The 22,926-nt window shown below is 41.0% G+C and overlaps 2 protein-coding genes across 5 annotated transcripts; one reads left to right on the top strand and one right to left on the bottom strand.

Moving 5' to 3' along the window:
* Positions 1-313: 313 nt before the first annotated feature.
* Positions 314-8,181, bottom strand: tmem39b (transmembrane protein 39B). 2 transcript variants are annotated; one of them, XM_076300704.1, is made up of 10 exons: positions 8,026-8,181; positions 7,292-7,480; positions 6,170-6,408; positions 5,442-5,661; positions 3,791-3,874; positions 3,418-3,572; positions 2,524-2,857; positions 1,472-1,659; positions 936-1,056; positions 314-698 (listed from the first exon to the last, which is right to left on the bottom strand). In XM_076300704.1, the coding sequence occupies exons 3-10, from the start codon at positions 6,295-6,297 to the stop codon at positions 468-470; spliced, it is 1,461 nt and encodes a 486-aa protein (XP_076156819.1). In that variant the 5' UTR covers positions 6,298-6,408; positions 7,292-7,480; positions 8,026-8,181; the 3' UTR covers positions 314-467. The 2 variants fall into 2 exon arrangements, with proteins under 2 accessions (XP_076156819.1, XP_076156822.1); XM_076300707.1 differs by lacking the exon at positions 7,292-7,480.
* Positions 8,182-13,705: 5,524 nt separating this feature from the next.
* khdrbs1a (KH domain containing, RNA binding, signal transduction associated 1a) lies at positions 13,706-22,403 on the top strand. 3 transcript variants are annotated; one of them, XR_012990470.1, is made up of 10 exons: positions 13,706-14,067; positions 15,293-15,414; positions 15,548-15,664; positions 15,784-15,930; positions 16,022-16,167; positions 16,304-16,586; positions 17,603-17,676; positions 17,787-17,857; positions 18,041-18,213; positions 20,294-22,403. XR_012990470.1 is itself a non-coding variant. In XM_076300703.1 (9 exons), exons 1-9 carry the CDS (start codon positions 13,929-13,931, stop codon positions 18,151-18,153), a joined length of 1,200 nt encoding a protein of 399 aa, XP_076156818.1. In that variant the 5' UTR covers positions 13,706-13,928; the 3' UTR covers positions 18,154-19,081. The 3 variants fall into 3 exon arrangements, 2 of the variants coding, with proteins under 2 accessions (XP_076156818.1, XP_076156817.1); XM_076300703.1 differs by lacking the exon at positions 20,294-22,403 and having other exon boundaries at positions 17,787-17,845; positions 18,041-19,081; XM_076300702.1 differs by lacking the exon at positions 20,294-22,403 and having other exon boundaries at positions 18,041-19,081.
* Positions 22,404-22,926: the final 523 nt, after the last annotated feature.

Here is a 22,926-nt window from a genome sequence, read left to right as displayed (position 1 = left end):
ATTAAAAGTCACGGCCTCATTAATGATTCTAAGAATAAAATTCAAAGGACAAGTCACTTTACTTGTGAACACCATTGTAGGGCCACTTATGATCAGTTACACTGAGACCTTCTGAATGGAACAGGAAGGCTGCCATCTGTGGGTAAATGTGATTTTTACACTGGTCTACTGAATTAATTATAGGGACTTCGAGAAACAGTAAAAGCAGTTAGCATCAAATATGCATATCACCCGTCAGACTACTATTAGAGCATCTGTTCAAATAGTGAAATCCCGTTGCAATAACAAATAAACAGACACTGTACACATAGAGGAATACAAAAATATCTTTCTGTTTTAATATGCAGATCAGAACAAAAACAAAATGCATTTGTAGAAAAAATAAAAAGCTCTCATGCATGCTGTTTTGTCTCTTTTCTTGTTGTGAAGACAGAACGATTGACTTGCTGAGTGAATAGCTGGCTTCACTAACTGACTTTCTGATCTGAGCTTGATGTGTATGAATACGCTTTCCCCAAAACTATTCTGTCACGTAGCAGTTTGAAGAAAGCGTAATAGTTGCTGAACAGGATGAGGGCTAATGATATTGTCTGGTGCCACTTCTCGGAGCACATTAGTGAGTAGAGCTGGTAAAATATCATGGATCCCTCTAGAATGATGAGGATATTTAATATTCGAAGGGGCTTGTTGAAGAAAAACTGTATGGAAAAAGAAAAAAAGAGAATGAAATGTTTGTTAATGCAAATACATTTGATATAAAACGATTAAAATCTAAAAATATTGTTTAAAAAAAGCAGCAACGCCAACAACAAAAAACATCCCAAGTTTGAACTAAAGGCAAGGCACACACTCATGACACCAAAACTAACCTGCATTATCTCTAGCATACCAAGGCGTTTCAAAAATGTTCAATATGGTCAGAAAAGTGTACTCACATAAAAGCGATAATGGGAAACGTCTGAGGGCACTGCTACATTGTAGTGGCCCATAGCTTTGTAGACGTTCTTGTTGTGTTTGACCAGAACCCCCTGTGGCCACATGTACTCCTCTGTCCAGCTGAGAACAGGAGATCATACATAGGAGGAGATGCGTTCAATTTCCACATATTTTCACAACATTCTCACAACAGGAGCACTCATTTAAATGACCACCAAACCATGAAGTTGGGCAACGAGCAAAACTGAACTAATTTGTTCATGACTTGGCAAAACCAATTTGCTAACCACAAATGCTCCCAAATGAAAACATGGTGGCCTTAGTTCATGTACAAGACACTTTACTTTTTGCCAAACTTGCAGTTTGCCCATCATTTCAATTAGGGCCCTATGAATATTATGAACAAGTATTTTTTAAGCAAAAAAAATAAAAAAATTATTAAATAATGGCACACACAAATGCATAAATCACATGGTGAAACTGCACTCCCCATGTCTTTCGTATGAGATTCCCCCCCCTTCCCCCAATCACTCACATGTGCTGCAGGACGTTGCTGCAGAGCGCAGGGTCCACCTTCTGCCAGCAGCCCAGGTGGGCGGCCGCTTTGTGCAGGAGGTCGCAGTAGCGGGGCGGCAGCAGGTGGCGCATGAGGATGACCGAGGTGCTGACCGACACAAGGATGAAGAGCTCACACGACCAGCGCTTGTCCACATACTGAGTACTCTGCAGGCAGGGGAAGACATACATTTACAAAAGATCTCGCTTTTCATTAACTGGAAACAAATATTTGTAGATCTCACAGACAAATTGGAGTGTTGGACAATGCCTACTAGACGTGCTCTGCATGTTTGTCAGAAACTGTTATATTGTATTTTTTATTTTTGCCTTTATTTGGACAGGACAGCAAAGAGTGACCAGAAGTAAGTGGGAGAGACGGGGTGGGAATCGGGAAATGACCGCAGGTCGGATTCCAACCTGGGTCCCCGTGGGCACTCGGACTAATGTGCCACAGCACCCCCCACTGTTGATGTTTGATAGTCCTCAGGTATGAAACCAGGTATAGTATAGGTATGAAACATCATGTACCTTTGCCTTTGGCAAGTCTTGGATTACAGATTGCAAACTAGTTTTATCTTGCAGATCATGGTTGCATTGTCTGTTTAATGGCTACACACTATACAGGTCTGAAAACTAACCTCCATGTATTTGTTGTAGCTGTAGGCACATGTGATGGGTAATCTCCTAATCTCTAGGTTGCCTTTTTAAGAAACGGGCTAAGGACCACAGATGGAAATTAGCCCATACAGACAATTCTGGCTTATTTACAGTACTTTTCTGTTGATCAATGAGCACTGTCCCTATCAAATAAATACATAAACAAACTAACAAACAAACAAATGAATTAATATCAGGTCAGCCAGTGTCAATAAGCCCGAGGCCAGGGAGCAGTTTATTTAGCTGCTTTGAACATAATTTACAACCGTGTTTACTTAAACCATCTCTTGACCCAGTCAAAGGATGTCTGTACCACAATGACCACAGCCAAATATGGAACACAGTGACACCAGGCTAACAGATTCGACCCACCTTGACAAACCATACGGGCACAAAGGCCACGTAGTAGGCACTGAGCATGGAGCTGACCAGCACCTCCTTCATCCGCCAGTTGAAGTCCACCTTCAGGTACTCCACCTCCTTGCGCACCAAGTCAGGGGACAGGCAGCAGGCGTGTGTGGGCATGACGGTCACGCCATACAGCTGGCTGGTGTGCTGCTTCCACGTCTCCTTCAGCACGGAGAGGTAGTCGCGCCCACGCGCCATGCTGCCCATCTCCTTGGCACCAATGCTGGTGATGGGCGAGAGGGGCCCGGCGCGGCTAAAGTCGCAGCTGATCCGGAAGAAGGGGATGTACATTCCAAATCTGCCAAGAGATGGGGTCATCGTTACTGTCTGTGTCTGTGTGTGTGTGCGTCCCTGTGTGTGTGTGTGCATGTGTGTGTCTCTGTGTGCGTGTGTGTCTCTGTGTGCGTGTGCATCTGAGTCTCTGTCTGCGCGTGTGTGTGTGTGTGTGTGTGTGTGCGTGTGTCTCTGTGTGTGTGTGTGTGTGTGTGTGTCTATGTACGTGTGTCTCTGTGTGTGTGTGTGCGTGTGTCTCTGTGTGTGTGTGTGTATGTGTGTGTGTCTCTGTGTGTGTGTGTGTGAGTGTGTGTGTGAGTGTGTGTGTGTGTGTGTGTGTGTGTCTGTGTGTGTGTGTGTGTGTGTGTGTGTGTGTGAGTCTCTGTGTGCACGTGCGCGTGCGTGTGTGTCTCTCTGTGTGTGTGTCTGTGTGTGTGTGTGTGTGTGTGTGTCTGTGTATCTGAGTCTCTGTGTGTGTGTCTGTGTGTGTGTCTGTGTGTGTGTCTGTGTTGAGAGACAGAAAGAAAGAGTGTCTGTTTGTGAGCCACAAAGAGAAAGGTGTCCTAGTGTCGTTTGAGTACTTACGGGTAACAAAGGAACAGTAGACTCAGCACTGAGTAGGTCCTGAAGAGGTGGATGAGGGAATGACAGAGGCTCCAGCCAGTCAGAGTGAGCACAGCGAAGCGAGCCGTCACCAGGAAGATGGAGTGAGGAAATGAGAGCTTCCCACTCTGAGACGCCTGGAGGGAAAACGAAGAAAGCCAAAGAAATGTCTCAACTGTCAACTGACGACTGGTTTCACCTTGCAGGGTCACATTTACAGTATACAGAAAATACAGGGAGGGGAAACAAGGGGTGGTGTGGGTGGGTGGGTTTCTCAGGCTTGGTATTCTGTTACTCAAACTCAAAGATCAAACACATGGATGTTACCCAACATTGACAAGAACAGAGTCCATACCTCCTTCACAATTGCTGCTATAAGTCTGCGTGCCAACACGATGATGGTAAATATCAACATGTTGTAGTCAATAAGATGGAAGTTCTAGAAGGGAACAAGGAAACAAAGTATTACAAGGAACAAAGTATTATGTGAAACACTCTCTTCAAAACAGAGGGTGTTGGTGCAGGCCTTATATGAAATGGTGTGTTTAAAGAGTATTACTGATTAAATGTAGCCTAGAAATCTAGACTCACCCTAGCGGCAGCAAATTACATTTGCTGCCAGGGCTAGATTAAAGGAATTATCCGGAGTAAAATGCACTTTAGATCAATTTACGGATGATTGGGAGTACACACGTTGAGTTGACATCAAAATCATGTAATTCGGATGTGTTTTGAGAAAGTTCGATTTTACCGTTTTTAGTCAAAACTCGTTAGCGTGGAAGCGAGAAGGGCATATTATTTCGCCGCTACAAAACGCTATTTTTATACCTCTTCTACAGTTCCAAACAACATTACACTTACGTGGTAGTGAGTAGAGGGTCCCTAAAGCCAAACCGAAGTATCCCTAGGTCTTTATGTGGTCGGATAGAGTCCAGAATGAATTTCATCAAGCCAGTACCTTTCCGGAAATGTTGCCATCTTTGTTGCTATCTTTGCTGCTATCTTTGCTGCCATCTTTAGGGGAAAGTCCGTAGGAGTCGATTGCCGAAATTCACAATTTCGTCGCCGTTTAAAAAAAAAAAAAAAAAAAAAAAAACATAGTCCAGTCCATACAACTTCATTTCAATTTTTTTTAAACGGCGACGAAATTGTGAATTTCCAGAGCGTGTTACTCCCATACTTGGCAATCGACTCCTACGGACTTTCCCCTAAAGATGGCAGCAAAGATGGCAACATTTCCGGAAAGGTACTGGCTTGATGAAATTCATTCTGGACTCTATCCGACCACATAAAGACCTAGGGATACTTCGGTTTGGCTTTAGGGACCCTCTACTCACAACCACGTAAGTGTAATGTTGTTTGGAACTGTAGAAGAGGTATAAAAATAGCGTTTTGTAGTGGCGAAATAATATGCCCTTCTCACTTCCACGCTAACAAGTTTTGACTAAAAACGGTAAAATCGAACTTTCTCAAAACACATCCGAATGACATGATTTTGATGTCAACTCAACGTGTGTACTCCCAATCATCCGTAAATTGATCTAAAGTGCATTTTACTGCATTTTACAACCATGAGGAGTAAAGGCCTAAAGGCCTAAATGCATCCACACAAACAGCACCAGACACCAGGCTTCACAGTTAATATAACAAGCAATAGGAACTCAAGCATTGAAGTATTTTGGCTAATGTTCATTTGGTAGGACTAGAGACAGTGCAGTGTGAAAGCAACAAAGCATTTGCTTTTGACAACCCATGACATTATATAACTGATTATTATGCTGCCATTCAGGTTCCGAGTGTACAACGCCCTGTGGGCCACTAGATCATCCGCCTTCAGGACACAGGTGCTACTCTGCATGCCTTGGCGTAGCAGCTTGTGGTGACAGACATACCCATGTTTAGTACCTAAACATAACTTATAATATTAAAAATTATAATACTAGATTTGTTATAGCCATCTATAGTCACCATGTGTGCAGTACCCAAATCCATATGTTTTGGCTCACCAGTGAGGTGTGGGAGGGTGGATGGTTTGGTGGGTACCACCATACTGTCTTGTAGATGTTTACATAGTGGACAAAGAGTGCGACGAGGTGGCAGAAGAACAGGTGGAGCTCAAAGAGCACATTCTTCTCCATGGAGAGTTCTGGAATCTTGCAGTGCTTCAGAGGGACAACTGTCTGGGCAGCCAGAGGAGGGCTGGACATGCCAGTGCCTGAGCCGTTCCTGAGGAGATGATGTGAACAGACCATTTAAATCATTACTTAAACTAGCAATGAAGAAAGCCTAATGGTTTGCTTCTAGAATTAGGTATACAGTAGTGACCTGATTTTCACAAAATGTATACACATTTTTGAGTGGCAAAATAGGACAGATGTTCAAACAAGCTAATATCTTGTCTTCGCTTTTTTAATGTCAATATAAGGTGGATGGTGGTTCAATGTTTGCCAGGGGCAGCATCTGCTCTTTGTCTCTCACTGTATGAGAGCATTTGCTTTACTCATTCTCTGGGTAAGAGGCCAAAGTCCATCAATTATACAGTGGGTTCAAAATACCAACTTTTTACTGATTCCCAGTGTGTCCTTCTAGAGGTTTAATGGCTCCCAATAAGGCTGATTTGTGTTTCATGTTCCAGTGTAGAACACTCAAACAAAAACATCTGCGAGCCAAGAGTACTCTGCGGAGGACGAAGCCATCATCTTGCTAACTGAAAGCCAGACACTCAATCTCTTACCTTGTCCGTGAACGCACCCCTGTAACTGGGGAGCTGGTGGAGTGACTTCCATTGCCGACAGACTGTTCACTGCCCAGTGGAGACCTGCAGTACGTGGTGCGGTTGGCTCCTCTCCGACCACCTGCCATTCCAGACAATCCTGCGGCTCCTCTTTGCCCTCTGATTGTGCAAGCCGTCTCTATCCTTGATGGTCACTGTTCACCTTCTGAGCTATGATTGCCTTGTCAGAGAAGAGGAAACTGCATAGAAAAAAAAATAGAAAACATACATTATGAATGAAGCGTACATGATGCATATCAGAGTTTGGGCTCAAGTCCACTTCCTCATAGATGTAAGATGCTAAACAGACAGTGTTTGACAGACAGTGACATAAAAGTGCTCAAAGAAATTCTGCTTCTTTTCAATTCAATCAACTGTAGAATTGTTTTCTCTCGCTTGTATTTAGTACATACACATCACAACTGGGGTGAAATACATGCACTATTATGAAACAAACTCAGATAAGATAAGACAGGTTAATAAAATGTCAGCAAATAGATCATGCTAATAAAGGCCATCTCTTCTCTGACAGGAAATCCCTTTAATCATCAATTAAATGTTTTGGTTCTATAACATATATTACACCCTTAATAAATAAACAAAATGGCATCACACTTATCTGGCCTCTGTTAACAATTATAAAATCCAGAAAGATCATATAATTGCTGAAGTGTAATGATAGGAAAGTAACAAGATCATACGAAATAGCCCTGTGCATTCTTTTTCATGCATCTTTGTTTTGGTTGGTTTAAATGCATTCTCTGAACCAAAATGCATCAAGCCCTTATCCTAAACGGAATCACAAAGTGCTTCTTACAACGCAATGCAAAACTTTTAACAAGACTTGTACTAGTTTTTGACTCTAAAATTCTCGAGTTTCATTTCAATTCAAACCTGCCACTGTAGACTACCACATGTCTGGTCCGCCATATGGACAAAACAGCTTGTTGCTACAGTGTTGCTAACACCATCAAGCAATCTGATCCTTCCAATCATTGTATTCAGTGCTGGCTTTACACACTTCAATAATACACTCCTGAGAATTATTGGAAGTTATATAATAACACTCAGAGACACACCCACCTAGTTCAAATGATCACTTGCCCAAGTTTACTCTGTTTTGTCTGCTGTAGGTGTTCTACTCATGAGGATGCATTTCAGCCCAGACGTATTCAGTAGGCCTGAATATCTATTCGCGTTACCCTTTAGAACTCTTCCACAGCTTTGCATCTCGTTTCAGGACGCGTCACAGCATCAGCAAACTAACATGATCTGTCAATAAAGGAAAGAAAAGCAAACTGGCGCTGTACCACATTATGCAATACTAAACCTGCTCTGACAACGTGTTATCTTGTCTACCAAAGTATCGAATGATTACAAATTAAAGGCATTCACACCAGCAAGTCTACAACTGACAACCCGTATGACAAGATAAATAGCCCACGGTCGTAAGAATGGGTCCTGAGTTTCCGAAGAGTTTAAGCTAACTTGTCTGGAAGGAATGTAAACCTCACGTTTGCTCACGTTAGGTTAGATTTTGCGGAAGCAACCAGAACGAATTGATTGCTAGCTACGCTAACTGCACTGTTTTTTACGCAGCGGTTATAATAATTTACTTTGACATGACTTTGTGTGAGGAAAATAATTTCCTGAAACATTTGCTTGCACAACAACCATATTTAATTAAGACAGCAAGACACATGTCCACAAAAAAACAAAAGACTGAGGCCTAAGTTTAACTAGCTAGTTAGCTAAACGGCTAACATTAGCCCCACATACCAAATCTTGAAAACGTCAATTAGCGAATGAATGCTTACCAGTTTCCACCTGGAGATTTTAACATCAAAAAATGGCAACAATGCATTAAGAGAAAACTATATTTGGCACCGTTTTGCGGTTTGGTTGAGCTCACTTATTATGAGAGGTGGGACTCATGATCTAAGTAAGATAGCAGTAGTCAGCTAACAGTTCGGTACTACAGATGTGTTGGGGTGGGAGGTGTCGCATAATTCATGAGGGAGGAGTGTAAGTTTTAAAGGGACAACCTCTTCAGACTTGGAAAAGCTTGCTTGACGATGAATAGTGCATGTTTTCATTCTGTCTGGTGATGTTGAAAGAGGGAGTGCTTTGCTTTAATCTGTGGTTTGTTTGCTTGCTTCCCAAGTAGGCTACATCTACAAATGGATTGTCAAGAGGAGAGTAGACCAAACCCAGAACATGTGATTGAATATGGAATGCATCATGTAGGCTAATACCATTGGCATACAGAAGTTCAATCACTGCTGTACACTGGCAGGATGATTGCTGCTCAGACACCATAATCAACTTGAGTGTAGGTAGGCCTAATTCAGTTAACTTCAAGTGCAGAGTTCCTGGACACCTCTCTGTCATTAGTAGGCCTACCTACACATTATGACTGGCCTAAGCCAAACAAACAGTTGATGTGTCCGTATGTAAATATGTATAAGTAAGTATAAGTATATATACTCTTTTGATCCCGTGAGGGAAATTTGGTCTCTGCATTTATCCCAATTCAGTGAGGTGAAGCACACACTAATCCCGGCACAGTGAGCTGCCTGCATCAACAGCGGCGCTCGGGGAGCAGTGAGGGGTTAGGTCCCTTGCTCAAGGGCACTTCAGCCGTGCCTACTGGTCGGGGTTCGAACCGTCAATTCCAACATTTGACCAGCAGAAGGCTGATTTAACTTTCTTCCAGACAAGCAATGGGACATTTTCATCATCAGAGCCAGAATCTGAGGCAAATAGCCATTATTTTGTAGATGGTGCAGGGGCTAGCCTGCACACTGCATTTTTACCTGTCTTGACGCATATACTTTGACGCATAACTGCTCTCAGCCAATCAATAGACTCTGCATGCCCAGACCACAATACTATGTTTTGCAAGAGCAACAAAGGCCATGTAGGCAAATCCTTAGCTCCGGTTGTCAGCATCAAAGCACAGCAGATCTGCAATTGTGCCAAACGATGATGTTATGAAGCATGACCCTAGATGTGCATATAACAGTTGACTGTGCAGAGGTTTCACTGCAAACCCAGCTCCAGGCGGGTCAAAAGCCAGAAAACAGACTGATGCTTTTGTAGTTTGGCCATTGGCATTAATTCAGATCAACCAAACAGCAATGGAGATTGTGAATTTAATGTAAAAAGCATGCCTTGTTCCTCATGGCATTCACCCAAAGTGAGACATGCTGTTTCAGAAACTTCTCTGTACTATTTTAATCCAAATGATCAACATTCTGCTGCTGCATTACTTGCTGTCTGACTTATGGCTTTTTTAACAGCAGCTCTTGGGCAATATGTGCTTATCTGTTGGGTCATTCCATGTCAAATCAGACAGAATCCAGGAGAATGGTTGCGTCATCATTGCAGATTTTGCACAAAGTTTGCCTAGATAATGTTTAGGTCCCAAAATGAATAAATGTTTGGGCATTAAAAATATGAGGATAAGATTACCAGACATCTTTTATAGACCTTGTTTTTGTAAGCCATTCATATACAGACCAGAGCGGTAGAGAAAACAGAGTGGCGACACTCCTATAAGAGACCGTGGAAATAGATGGCCACGTCAGTTTCCGGGTTATGGAAACAGTTTTGGAACTGAAAATTGCCAATCACTTGAGTTACCCAATTACGCCCTCCAGCATCCCACAATACATCCCACCCTTCTGCGATACAGTCATTCTGCACAGTTTTTTTTGGAAATGTTGATTGTGTGGCGGTGACATCAAAGAGTGTCACGGCTCTCTCTTTCTATGACTCTGATACAGACAAGGTTTGAACAAAATCTTAGATGCTGCAGCATCAATTTAATCTAATTGGACACAAAATAATCCTCATGCAATCAGCTGTGCTATCACAAGGCACAACTGAGCCCCTATGTGTATTATTTCACACCATTCCTGGAGGATATGAGTAACTTTTTCCATGAAGTAGTTAAATTCAACTTTGATATGTCCTTTTACAACTAAATGGTTATGAGATTTGCAGATGATCACATTTTGTTTTTATTTATGTCCCAACTTAACTGGAGAGCCGTGGCCTACTGGTTAGTGCTTCGGACTTTCGAACCCCGACCAGTAGGCGCTGAAGTGCCCTTGAGCAAGGCACCTAACCCTCACTGCTCTCCAGGCGCCACTGTTGTCGCAGGCAGCTCACTGCGCCGGGTGCTTCACCTCACTGTGTGTTCACTGTGTGCTGAGTGTGTTTCACTAATTCACGAATTGGGATAAATGCAGAGTATATACACTTCTTTGCAAATGGGGGTACTTATAGGGAAATGACAGAAAATCAAATACAAGCGGATTGAATTTGTGAGTCTGACAACATGTTGTTTCATTCCCTATAGTAGCCATTTTGTAAAATGCATTTTTTCATGAAATTGTCACTGGTGTTTCCATTACTTTTTCCTCATAAGTAACTTGTTATTGAGAAAGGAGCAAGGTAACGCCTGTGACATTATTACATGTGAACTTCAATGAATGCACACATAATATCTGTAATCTTTCAGATTTAATTTATGTGTATTTTTACAGCAAATTAGTTAAGTAATGTCAGGTCACTCTCAGCAGCTTCCTCTTCACCTGCCCTCACCAGAGACTTTCTAGACACAGCACTCAAAAAATCCTCAATAGAAATGCATGGGGTTAGTTTGTAACACCAATATGGGAGTTGTCTACACATAGCTCACCCCTTCCACGGCAATAAATTCGACATGTGAATACATTGTGCCAATCATGTGGTGTGTTGTGAATACATCGTGCCAATCATGTGCCGCTGGGTTGCTGTCGTAAAGCCTTGCACATGCGCATAAGTGCCCAAAAAGCATTACAATATGGCTGCAGAGTGTAGGGACTTGCCTGAAAGGACTTTGCCCTCACACACATGCCTGTGTGATGCCTGCCACATGACTGCGCAAGCTCCACCTGCATTGTCTACATCATGGGCAGCTCCAGCTGTCCTGCAGGATAACACCTCTTTCTCCAGTCACACTTTGAAATGACCCCTCCCCCACACCTCCTTCTCCATGACCCACGGTGGGGAAGTCTTAATAGGTGAAGGTACAGAGCACAGATGTATGCACAGCTAGAGAACCACAAGACTGTGCAGGTGAGCAGACTGTGCACTGTGAGGTGTCTGAGTTGGGTGAGCAGACATCTGCCCTGGTAAACAAAGGCCTTGTACAGATCGGAATGTATTTAACATGAGTCCTGACCATGAGTTGCATATGACTGAATGACATATCCATACACATTTGTATTTTTAAAATCACAAGAGAGCAATCTGAGAGCAATCTGGCCATAGACAGAGAATCTGCTGAGCTATACACAACGAATAAAAATGAGTGTCTTCATGATATCTAATGCCTGTTCTGGCATTGTTTTAGAACATATCAGGTTTAATGATAAACAATTAAACCCAGCACTACAAATCATCCTCAGAAAGGAAGATGCAGAAAAGGATAAATGTGGTTTGCCCCACCGACAATTACATTATATTGGCATAGCCATATCTATGCTGGTAAAAAAGAGACATGGTAGGTAGGGTATTTCAAGATAGAAAGAGCAGTAGTACATGGTAAACCTATGTGCCTTGTTTGCTTATAAGTGGGTGTAGAAAAGGAGTGTGTCATTAAACAACAACTGATACCCATACAAAAATGATAATGACCACGAGAATAGCCATGACAGCCCCCACAAGGTTTCATTCAAATAAATCCGACCCACTGTCTATGTCTGACACTCTGGTTTTAGATGGTTCTTAATAGCCCATTCAGGGTCCTCCCTGATAGCTGAAACTTGTTTTCTATGCACTGTCTGACCCAAATGACATTGTAACCCTAAAGGGTTTGCCCTGTCATTGTTCCTGTGATGAGCAGACCATTTGGCCTATTCAAGCCTGATAGCCCATTTCACACAACTGCATGACAAACCACATTTGTGAATGTTTTTCTTGAGAATACATTGTAGGCCTACATCTGCTCTGTATTGATATCCATATTTATTCTGTTTTCTTATATTATATTCTGTTACACTGAATACACTGTATCTATATTACTCTACTACTATTATAATATTAGGCCTACTGCTACATTGCACATTATCTGTACATGTTTTTCATACATTGTTCACATTACATAGCCATATTTATTCTGCTCTAAGGGAACTGCTAATACACTGCACATATTTACATTTAATTTATATATATATATATATTTATATATATATATTAATATATATACTACTAATAATAATATACTACTGCACTATATTTATTGAACTGTCTATGTCTGTCTAAATACTCTGTATCACATTGCACTTTTCTGCTTGTTTTGCACTTCTGCTGGTTAAACGCAAACTGCATTTTGTTATCTTTGTAATTAGTACTCTGCACAATGATAGGCCTACTAAAGTTGAATCTAATCTATTCATTTTGATATGTGCTTATTTCCTTTGAAATAGTTTTGAGTGAATTTCCTTATATGTCAAAACAGTGTCATTGGGAAGCAATAATGAAAATGCCACAAGAATTAACATCCACAACAGAAGACAGCAACCTCTTTGGGATAGACTAATAATATGGGGCCCTATGTATTTTTTTTACTGTAGGCCTTCGTGCTTGGACTCTCTTCTTAGATACTGGGTGAATAGAGTAAAATGTGTAACTAGAATATATCACTACAAAACGTGCCCAGTTGTTTACTCACATAAAGCAATCTGAACAATGGATAAATTCAGGTTCAAAATTATTGTTAGAATTTGAAAAAAAAAAAAAACAGGAATGAAGATGTAGGCTGAGTCTTCAAAAATTAAACAAAAATGACAGGAACCCCAAATCAGCCAAATTGCCAAGGTGATAATGGTAACTCAAGCTTGGACTTCTTGCGTGAGAGGCAGTGGCCATAGATATATACGCAGTAGTCAAGGCGACATCTAGTGTATATATCTGTGGGCAGTGGCTACCCTGGAAATCCAGAGTTCTCGCGATTTCCAGGCTAGATCACATGCTAACTAGGCCTAGGCTACACAAGGCTTCTTAACTGTCTTAAAGGCAGGAAACGCAAATCTACAAATAAAGTCACTGGAAACAAACTGTGTAGGCCTAGAACTACTACACTACAAAAGGAGAGGCAAAATTTACTTGCTTATTTTTTTTTCTTTATTTGAAGCACGCATGGTGCAGTGGGTAATAGATGAATAACATGACAACCTGTGATTTGCCACTTCTTGCAGCTGAGAGAAGCTGGCTTCTATTAAAAATGAACGATTTCCTGTATCTTTTGCAGCTCAAGTCGGCAGCGGTGTGTAGGGCTACGTATATGCTACGTACAGTAGGCCTAAACAGTAAAAGAAAAAAGACAGTATAAAACAGGTGACAGCCCACCGAGCCCACCCAGAGCCCGTCTACCCACCCAACGAGGATTTTTAAACTTTAGATGGGTGGAGCCAGAGGGGTGGAGCATGAAACGTGTGCCGTGACTTCACATCCGTCTAGGTTTTATATCTGGTCGGTCTTCGATCTCCAGCCTCTCAGAAAACTGCTATTAATGTTAACTTTCGGACGCGAAAACAAAACCTGAAAGTAGAGAGATATTTCAACATCAGTGATAGATAAAGACAAAGGACCAAGTTCGACCAGACGTGTGTATTATATTGTGCAGGGAAATTGATTTCGTTTCAGCAGACGTTAATACCAGATCAAAATGGATACCACACCAAAGGATAATCGCAAAGCTAAAAAGCCTAAAATGGAGGACGACAGCAAATATCTTCCAGAGCTTCTAGCTGAGAAAGATAGTCTTGATGCATCGTTTACTCACGCAATGAAGCTTCTAAATGAAGGTAATTTACAGTTAATTCACCGCCTTCTATCGACTTTGAAGCATGGCAAAGTAGGCCCAGTCGCATGGCAAATGCTAACGTTAGCGAGCTAACGATGGCCAGCTAGCTGCTACAAACGAAACCTGTTTTTGCGGCTATCCAAACTTGAATTCTAACCACGCGTTCATTAACGTTAGCATCCTTATGTGGCAATTTTGTATGTATGGAACAACGTCATGACTGTCGCAGTGGCTGTGAATGACTATGTTGTATGCTGTCCAAAGATTGTAGGCTAGATTATCGTTCCAATTGTTACATTTTAGCGCCAACCATTTGATAACGTTAGGTTTCGGTCTTGGCTTTTGTTGGAGCTAACGTTAGCTGCTACCGGATACGTTAGCGAGCTATCATTTCCTGAAGTGTGATGCGACTTTTGGTTGAGAATGTGTAAAATACCCATATTATATTGTTATAGTCCTATGACCGACATTAATGCAAGTAAAAAGCTGGCGTTTTTCGTTATGGCCTAGTTTTGTGTTGAGCCAGTGTTAATGAAAACACAGTCATTAGCGTTTGCTAAGATTACCCTTTGCTAAGATTAACATTTGTACATCTTCTGAATGGGTGCTAACGTTACATGTAGTTAACGTTAGCTTTTAATGCTTGTGTTAACTGTTAACGTTAACGTTAATTCCAAGGTCCTCTTTTTAAAGGTAATGTTACATTGCTAAAGTCAGCCTCCTAATGCCTTAATGCGGCCTCGTGCGCCACCTGGCCTGCTAAGGATAGTTGTATCGCGCATTTTTCTTTGTCCATAACGTACATCCTAGACATCATGTTTAATTAGTCTGAAGCATTCAATACAAGAGTAAACATTTTCGAAAATATCACGTTTTGGTACAAAAACGTTGCGATTTTATTTACTGTGACGATTGAAGACAATCGAAACATTTTTTTTTTATCATGATGCCACAGCTGGTACGTGGGGATGTAACGTGAAGACAATGAATGAATGGTCATTGGTATTCCTCTGGTCTTCTCATTTAAAACTCTGGTCTGCCCGTTTAAAAAAACATCAATGTTTGTAATTTTTTTATGTTTTATGGAAAATGTCGACTGCTTTGAGGTAATTAGTTACTGTTATGTACCCATTAATACCTTGATTGGATAATGCAAGAGTCCGCAAAAGAAAGGAGCATTAATTATTGTCGTTCATAAATTAAGCCAACAATGGTCTCTTCTACAGAAATTGAAAGGATCCAGAAAGGAGAACCCAAGAAAGAAGCAGAGACCTACTTGGACCTCTTCAGCACAAAGAATGTGAGGGTGAAGGAGAGGGTGTTGATTCCTGTAAAGCAGTACCCACGTGTAAGTGCATCTCAATTTCGGCCCAGTAGATAACTTTTTTTGAATTTGGTTTTTTTTTTGGTTGTAACTAAAGCCATAATATTACAGTGTGAGATTTGTCTTCTCATCCTCTTTTATCCTTTACCCCACCCAGTTTAACTTTGTTGGGAAGATCTTGGGACCACAGGGGAACACCATCAAACGACTACAGGAGGACACTGGGGCAAAGATATCTGTTCTGGGCAGAGGATCCATGAGAGATAAGAACAAGGTAAAGAATGCCTGTTTTGGTCTCTTTCTAAAACCTATGATGTATTTCCATACTGACTGTATAAAACCTTTTCATAAGGAACGGCCGTGGTTGTTAAATCATTGTGTTCTGACTCCCAGGAGGAAGAGCTTAGGAAGGGCGGAGAGCCCAAATATGCCCATCTGGCCATGGAGCTGCATGTGTTCATTGAGGTGTACGCTCCAATTCCTGAGGCATACCTGCGCATGGCCCATGCTATGGAGGAAGTGAAGAAGTTCTTGGTTCCTGTAAGTCTTAAAATATTTGTGCTATCTTACTTAACCTGTTATGTTTTTTTTGCTATGATCTGACATAACTGGTGACATTTTCTCTGATCAGGTTGATAATCTTGAGGACATCCACCAGGAGCCATACATGGACATAGGCGGCTACATTAATGGCTCTCAGGACCAAGGAGGCAGAGGCCGTGGCGGACCACCAGGCAGGGGGAGAGGAGCCCCACCACCCCCTATGTCTGTGCAAAGGTTGGTGTCAGACTCTGCCACTATTTCGACCATTTCTCACACTTAGAATCTTAATGAGTGTTAAGTCTCTTGCATTAACTCCCATCTCACACTTAACTTTAATGACGTATATTGTTTGTCCTTCACTTCCTTCCAGGGGTCGCGGCATGCCTCCACGTGGAGCAGGGCCCCGTGGTGGTGCACAGCGAGGAGGTCCTGGTCGAGGTGGAGCCGTGAGGGGGGCTCCCGCTGGCAGAGGTGGACCTCCACCTACTGCACCCCCAGGCAGAGGGGGCGCCGCCACACGGGCAAGGCCCTCTGCACCCCCTCCCCAGAGGATGCTGCCTTCCTCAGCACTCTCTCACCAGCACCACCAGCAACAGCACCAGCCTCAACATCAGCACCAGCATCCAGCAGCCCCAGAGTCCTATGAGGAATATGTGAGTTGTACTGTAACATGAAGATGAGTTGCTGTATTATAAGCATTGGAGTATCGTAATATGACCTAATTTGGCTGCTTTGTGCCATGGTTTCACCATATATATTTATTTGTTTATTATTAGTATTTTATTTATTTTTTTGCCTAAATGCGGTTCAAGGATTTATTGTTTAAGTTGGACATCTAGAGTTACATTTCAGTTTTAAAGCTGGTGGGTTTGGTAGATGTGTTGGTGTCCTTTGCCCCCTGGGTGGTTGCAGGGCTTAGTGTTCAGGCACCGTGCCTGAATTCAGGTGTGAGCTGGAATGCTTTAGATTTGAAAATGGGCAATGAGACTACAGTATATATGACATACTCATAAATGTCTGAACTTCACAGACTTTTTATTGCTTTAAGGAGAATTCCTGTGTGATATTGACCTAAACTGTGTTGAAACATGATACCGAGTGTGAACGTATGTCTCATAGCCCATCTCGGCTTGTCCCCTGCTTCTTAGCAGCAACTGGAATCCATGCATTTCCACGGAATTATTTTTGGAATCTGATCCCTTATCATACCTGTTCATTCTTACTCGTCGCTCGACTTATCGTGACTAAATTCAAGATGGCTGCAAACGCTAAATTTCGTGAAGATACTGTCTGTATAAATCGTCTTGTAAGTAAACTATCAGTGCTTTTTCAAAGTTATCAATGTCTCGTTTTAAATGTCAGGGCCCTCGGAAGTGTACCAATGAAGTGTGGAGATACATTGAGCCTCGTAAATGGTGTAAAACAGTGAGTTATTTGCATGGCTAGCCCGATGCCGAAGCGCCACCATTGAAAAAGCTGTTGGTAGCATCGGCTAACTAGCGCCAGATTTTGGAGTGCAGGGGACAAGCCGAGATGGGCTATGAGACATACGTTCACACTCGGTATCATGTTTCAACACACTTTAGGTCAATATCACACCGGAATTCTCCTTTAAGCCCTGTGGTTGTAAAAAGCGCTGATGGTAACATGCTTGCGGTTTCCTTTTTAGTCATACGATGAAACCTACCCCGAAGGCTCTTACGAAGGGTATGACTACAGCCACTACAGTCAGCCTCCCCAAGCGTAAGTTTCTGCTCCATCATTTTGTCCCTGCTATGTAATAGTTGCTTTCTGAGCTATTATTGTGAAAATGCAAATTGCATGTAACTGCAACACTGTTTATGTCTCCACAGAGAGACTGAATACTATGACTATGGGCATGGAGAAGCACAGGAGACGTATGAGTCCTATGGTATGGGTAAATGTAATTATCTGTTCCAAATATGTATATTCAATATAAAAAATCTTAAGTTCAGCTTTTATCTATGATCAGTGCTGTGTTTCAACTCTCTCTCTCTTCTCTCTCTTCTCTCTCTCTCTCTCTCTCTCTCTCTCTCTCTCTCTCTCTCTCTCTCTCTCTCTCTCTCTCTCTCTCTCTCTCTCACAGCTGAGGATGACTGGGGGGAAGGTGGATGGGCGGCAGGCCAGGGTGGTAAAGCAGCCGCTCCCCGACAGAATAAGAATGCCCCTCGGGCACATCCGTACGCACGGCCTTTCTGATCACTGAGCCAGTTTCCCGGGCAACCGCATCGAGTTCTAACTCCTTTTTAACGACTCAAAGTAATTTTTCACCTTTTCCATCCTCTTTTCTGTGCTTTTGATCGAGAGGAATACATGTCCCTGTAACTGTTAAAAGGGACTGTCATAGCCAGGACTGCACTGTTTGATTTTAATTAATTTAGTTGTCAACCCCCTGCTTGCCTTTTTTTTTTTTTTTATACTTCATCATCTGTATGGGTAAAATGGCCTGCTTGAAATGCCCTGTGAGCATTGTGGTTGGATTGTCAAGGTCACTTTGTGTTTGGTATTTTTATGATGTTTCCCCTTTTTAGGATTTTCCCCCCTTTTTTTATAATAAACACCACAAAACAAAAAAACAATCAAAAACATTTGCCGCCACTATATTTTATGATCAAAAACTGTAAATGGCTACAAAAAAGAAAGAAGACAACTCAGGATGAAGGAAAACTCAATATACTGCTGTCCATATAGCGATCATTCAAGTCGTTCAGTTCAATTTGAAATGTTTCAAAACCTGTATCTACTGAATGTTCTAACAATACAATTTTTTGTTTTCTCCAAACAAAAAAAAATCAAACTGTCCTTAATTAGCATAGAGCCTTTGTTAATGTCAGCCCAAGGTATGCAGGGCTTCTTATCTATGTAAAAATTTCAATAGATACACTTAATGAGGGATGTCTTTCTGACGCTTGAGTAGAATCTTCTCGGGCTCATCCAACTGAGACTGCAGCAGACCTAATAGCATGTATTCAGCATCTGGCTAATCTATAGATTGTCAACTGTACATAGCTTTTCCGTCTTTATTAAGCGTTGAGAAATACTTGTGTAAGCTTGTCTAAATAGGTGACTAAATATGACCTGTTTTGCTGCAGTATGTCAATAAACTAGTTCTTTTCCTTCGAACAAAGTTGGTATTTTTCTTTCACTTGTGACCTTTAAATGAAAATATATCGAACTAACCTAAAATGATGTTCAAAAGAAAAAACTGTTCTAGGTTTTTAAAATACAAACTTTGCATGCAGAATTGACATCCGAATGATGAGTCTTAACATTGTCTGTTCTCTTAAAAGAAAAATCAAATTAATTGTTAACTGTCCATAAATTGTGTATAAACCCTTATTGACTTGCATGTCAAAATTTTAAATGTATTGAGAAGAAATGTAATTTCTTTCTACAAAACAAAGTGTACATAGTTGCCGGAGGAGACAGTAGGACATCCCTTAAAAGATAAGATGTATTTTTATATTTTATTATGCACTTAGATTTTAATGTTCAAAGATGTGCTGGCTCTATGAGTCCTGATGACTGCAAAGATTTATAAAGGTTTATGCACAGTTTTCTGCAAATCCAAGTGCAAAAATGTCTGCTAGAACAGAGGCAGCCAAACAAATGTTTGTAAAGGTTTCTTTTTGTCTGAAAAAGTTTATGCATCTCCAAATAATTTCCAATTGCTCAAATGTTTTGTTTAGATAATGCCACAAAACTTGATTCTCACATGGTGTCATTAGGAGAGTAATCATGATCTCGCACCAAAGACCTGTATTTGCAGTGTGTGAGATTTTACTCCCCCTCTGTCGACGTAATTCAGACCTGCAGACTTGTACTTGAGTTTGATGCAAAGACTTGCTGGCTGCATTATAAAGTGCAAAGGAGAGGAGGCAAAAAACCTAGAACTCGCCGCAAACCAAAGGTAAACTAAACCCCAAATCTACCTCAGTAGTGCTTGCTGGCACTGTCTTTACATTCTTTGGTTCCCATACATGTAAGTATAAAAAAACACTAGTTTCTTGCACCATCAAAACTGTTGACATTAAGAGAGTGTAACATTAGCCAAAACAAAATTGCAACTAGAGTTCCAACTACAGTTAGAATGTACAAATTCAACTCTTGCTTGGAAAAAAAAAGTAGGTCAGTCATGACCAAATTTATAAAGATTAATGATAGTTACAGACTATATAGTTAACATTGTCAGGTTTTATTTATTATACATCAAACAATATTGGTTAATTAAAACAATTATTGCTTAAAACAAGTTGGATGTAGGTCGTTCCTGTAGCCTCTTGCAGCACATTCTAAGATGTATGGGCTATTGCTCATATATTTTGTGTTCTTTCTTTAGGGCTATCTGCAGGCAGTGAGCCGTAATTCTCAGCCAGGCCTCTGGATAACAGGCCACAGGTAGGTAGCAGGCAGGGGTTGGTATACTTTACCACCTCGTGATCTTTGAGGTAAGGTATGATTTGAGATGAATGGTGTTTGAATTGGTGGCAGATAGGTATGTGTGTAGCCAAGGGCAGAGGTTGTTTTTGTGGCCGGACTTTATATAGTGATTTCTTTAGCACAACCCCCAACTTGCACATTAAAATTGGCTAATGTACTGGCATGATATCAAATGTCAGGTCTTCCTCTTGTACACTGTTAGGCGATAGTATATGGTTTACCACAACGAACAACAGCCAAACTTTTTATTACCTTGTGGCTTGTCTCGATTTCTCCCTTTCAATTATTCCACAACAAGAAATTTGACAACATACATTTTATTGACATAACAGCGTTGCTTGCCATGTCATAGTTTGAATGGCACATACTACAACTCTTTTTGATTGTGAAGTCATGTCAGAGTGGTGAAATTCATGACTAACAGCTTGGTATAGAGCTCAACATTGACTACCTGCGGACTTGTTTCAGAAAGTATAAATCCCATTAATTTTCTCCATTGAGAATTTGATTATAACAGGGTTCCTACACAGTATGGAAAACCTGGAAAAGTATGGAATTTGATTTTAGTAATTTCCAGGTCTGGATAAGTATGGAAAAAAGAAACAAGGGTATGGAAATATATTTGTGTTTCCACACTATTGCATTTGCAGTACTAATCACTTCACTCAGGTCATAATGAACCATTCCTACTGTTGTGTAGCTTAACTGTCAGTCCCCATCGTCAAGATACAACTAAAAATGACCCAGCTAAATGGACTAATATTAAGTGTCATTTTTTAATTCACTTCAGTTGTTTAATACCTTTGTTTTCACCGAGTTATCCCAAACCAGAAGTGGCTGCAATGTCGAGAATATGGTCAGAAAAATCTACCGAAGTATGGAATTTTCAAATGCAAAATGTGTAGGAACCCTGTTATAAGCCATAATATCATAGCTGTCCAAGATGGACCTAAAACTAGCTATGTGACTGAACCTGAGGTAGTGAGAAGCATTGAGTGGCCATCCAATAAATGTTTGTCACCTTGAAAGTTGACTTTGCTGAATGCAAACAGGAAGTTGGTCATCTTTATCTTACATTCAAGTGGTAGCGCATTAAACAGTCAAACATTGGAAAATTGTTCACAATGGGATACAGTGGTTCCTTTGCTGCTTAGCTTGGCTTATTTTGCAGCTAGGTAACTGATGAATGTGGAGAAGTGTAATTTAGTCAAATGATGTAAAATCCGAAGTTGACAAAAGACCCAAGTTAAGAAAACCCGGAATAGTGAACCTGTCCGCAACTACACAATACAAATAGCCCATGCTTAATTGTTATGATTTTGAGGGGGTCCCCTGAAATCGTCCCCTCCTTAGAACCAAAATGTTTAAGAATCCTGGGCTTAACCAATGTCTTGATAATTATAAAATGACTTTAGCATGAAACTTTTTTGGGGGGTGGTATTGACATTAGGTATCAGGGGGATTCGACTTCATGTGGCCGCTTGCAGACGTCTGAAGCTGACTGCTTAATGTGATTATTTCTGTGATTCTGATACGTTTTCAACTATGACTGGTACATTTTCAACCAATCTCAAAAATAATCACATTTTGCAGTCAGCTTAAGGCGGCTGCAGGCGGTTACATGAAGTTGAATCCCCCTATTGTTATGCACACACCAGTAATAATATTGGGTTGAACAAGATATTTGATAGGACATTTAGTCTGTTAGTCAGTAGAGCTCAGAGACTGACCACTGAAGTTTTTGATGTAAAAATCCCTTTCGTTTTCTTAATTGAGAATTGAATTATAATGTATTAAATGTTAACCATCCCAGGTAGACTTACCATGAGCTTAAGGCCTGTGTGTGTGTGTGTGTGTGTATATATGTGTATATATATGTGGAATAATTAACTTCTCTTCCTTACCTTTTTAGAAGCAACCTGGTCCTCCAGTTGATATTCAATTGTATGCTTTTCATTTTGAGAATACACCAAGAAATTGCCTTTTTATTAAATAAATGACTAAATCGACTATTTTGTTGTGTGGCCCTTTTTTGCCTTGCTTAATTTCCAGTTTTCATGTCTTTAAGAGGATTTTATTGTGCATGTTATCTATTATGACTGTTATTGCCAAACCAAACTATGATATTGATATTTTATATCGTCATTATTGTGTATCTACAGGACTGCAAGACATCCCTTAAAGAAATGTCAGGTTTTTGGAGAACAGTTTGCAATTATTGGTTAAAGGTGGTGGCAAACCATTGGTGAACAGTTGGCACTAATGGCAAACTTCATTGTTGCCAGAACATTACTGGAAGTTTGCCTCTAGCGGCGAACAAACATCTGGCAATATTTTCTAGTTAACTGACACATCACCCACAAGTTTGCTGCAAATCTGCTGCAAGCATTTCATTTTTGTATTGGTTGTGGGACTGTACCCACTCTGGCTGTACCAATCTCCCTTGTATGTTGCGTCGAAATAGGCTACTTGGTGTACTTCAAGAAAATTAGTTGGCAATTTGCCTTGCATTGCATGAGAAGGTGTTGCTTT

The sequence above is a fragment of the Alosa pseudoharengus genome, unplaced genomic scaffold (genome assembly GCF_046254945.1).
Source record: "Alosa pseudoharengus isolate Yale_2024_CS ecotype anadromous, Long Island Sound unplaced genomic scaffold, YU_APseudo_1.1 YU_APseudo_1.1_scf_22, whole genome shotgun sequence".
Classification (NCBI taxonomy): domain Eukaryota; kingdom Metazoa; phylum Chordata; class Actinopteri; order Clupeiformes; family Clupeidae; genus Alosa; species Alosa pseudoharengus.
This window is presented reverse-complemented; position numbering and strand designations above follow the sequence as displayed.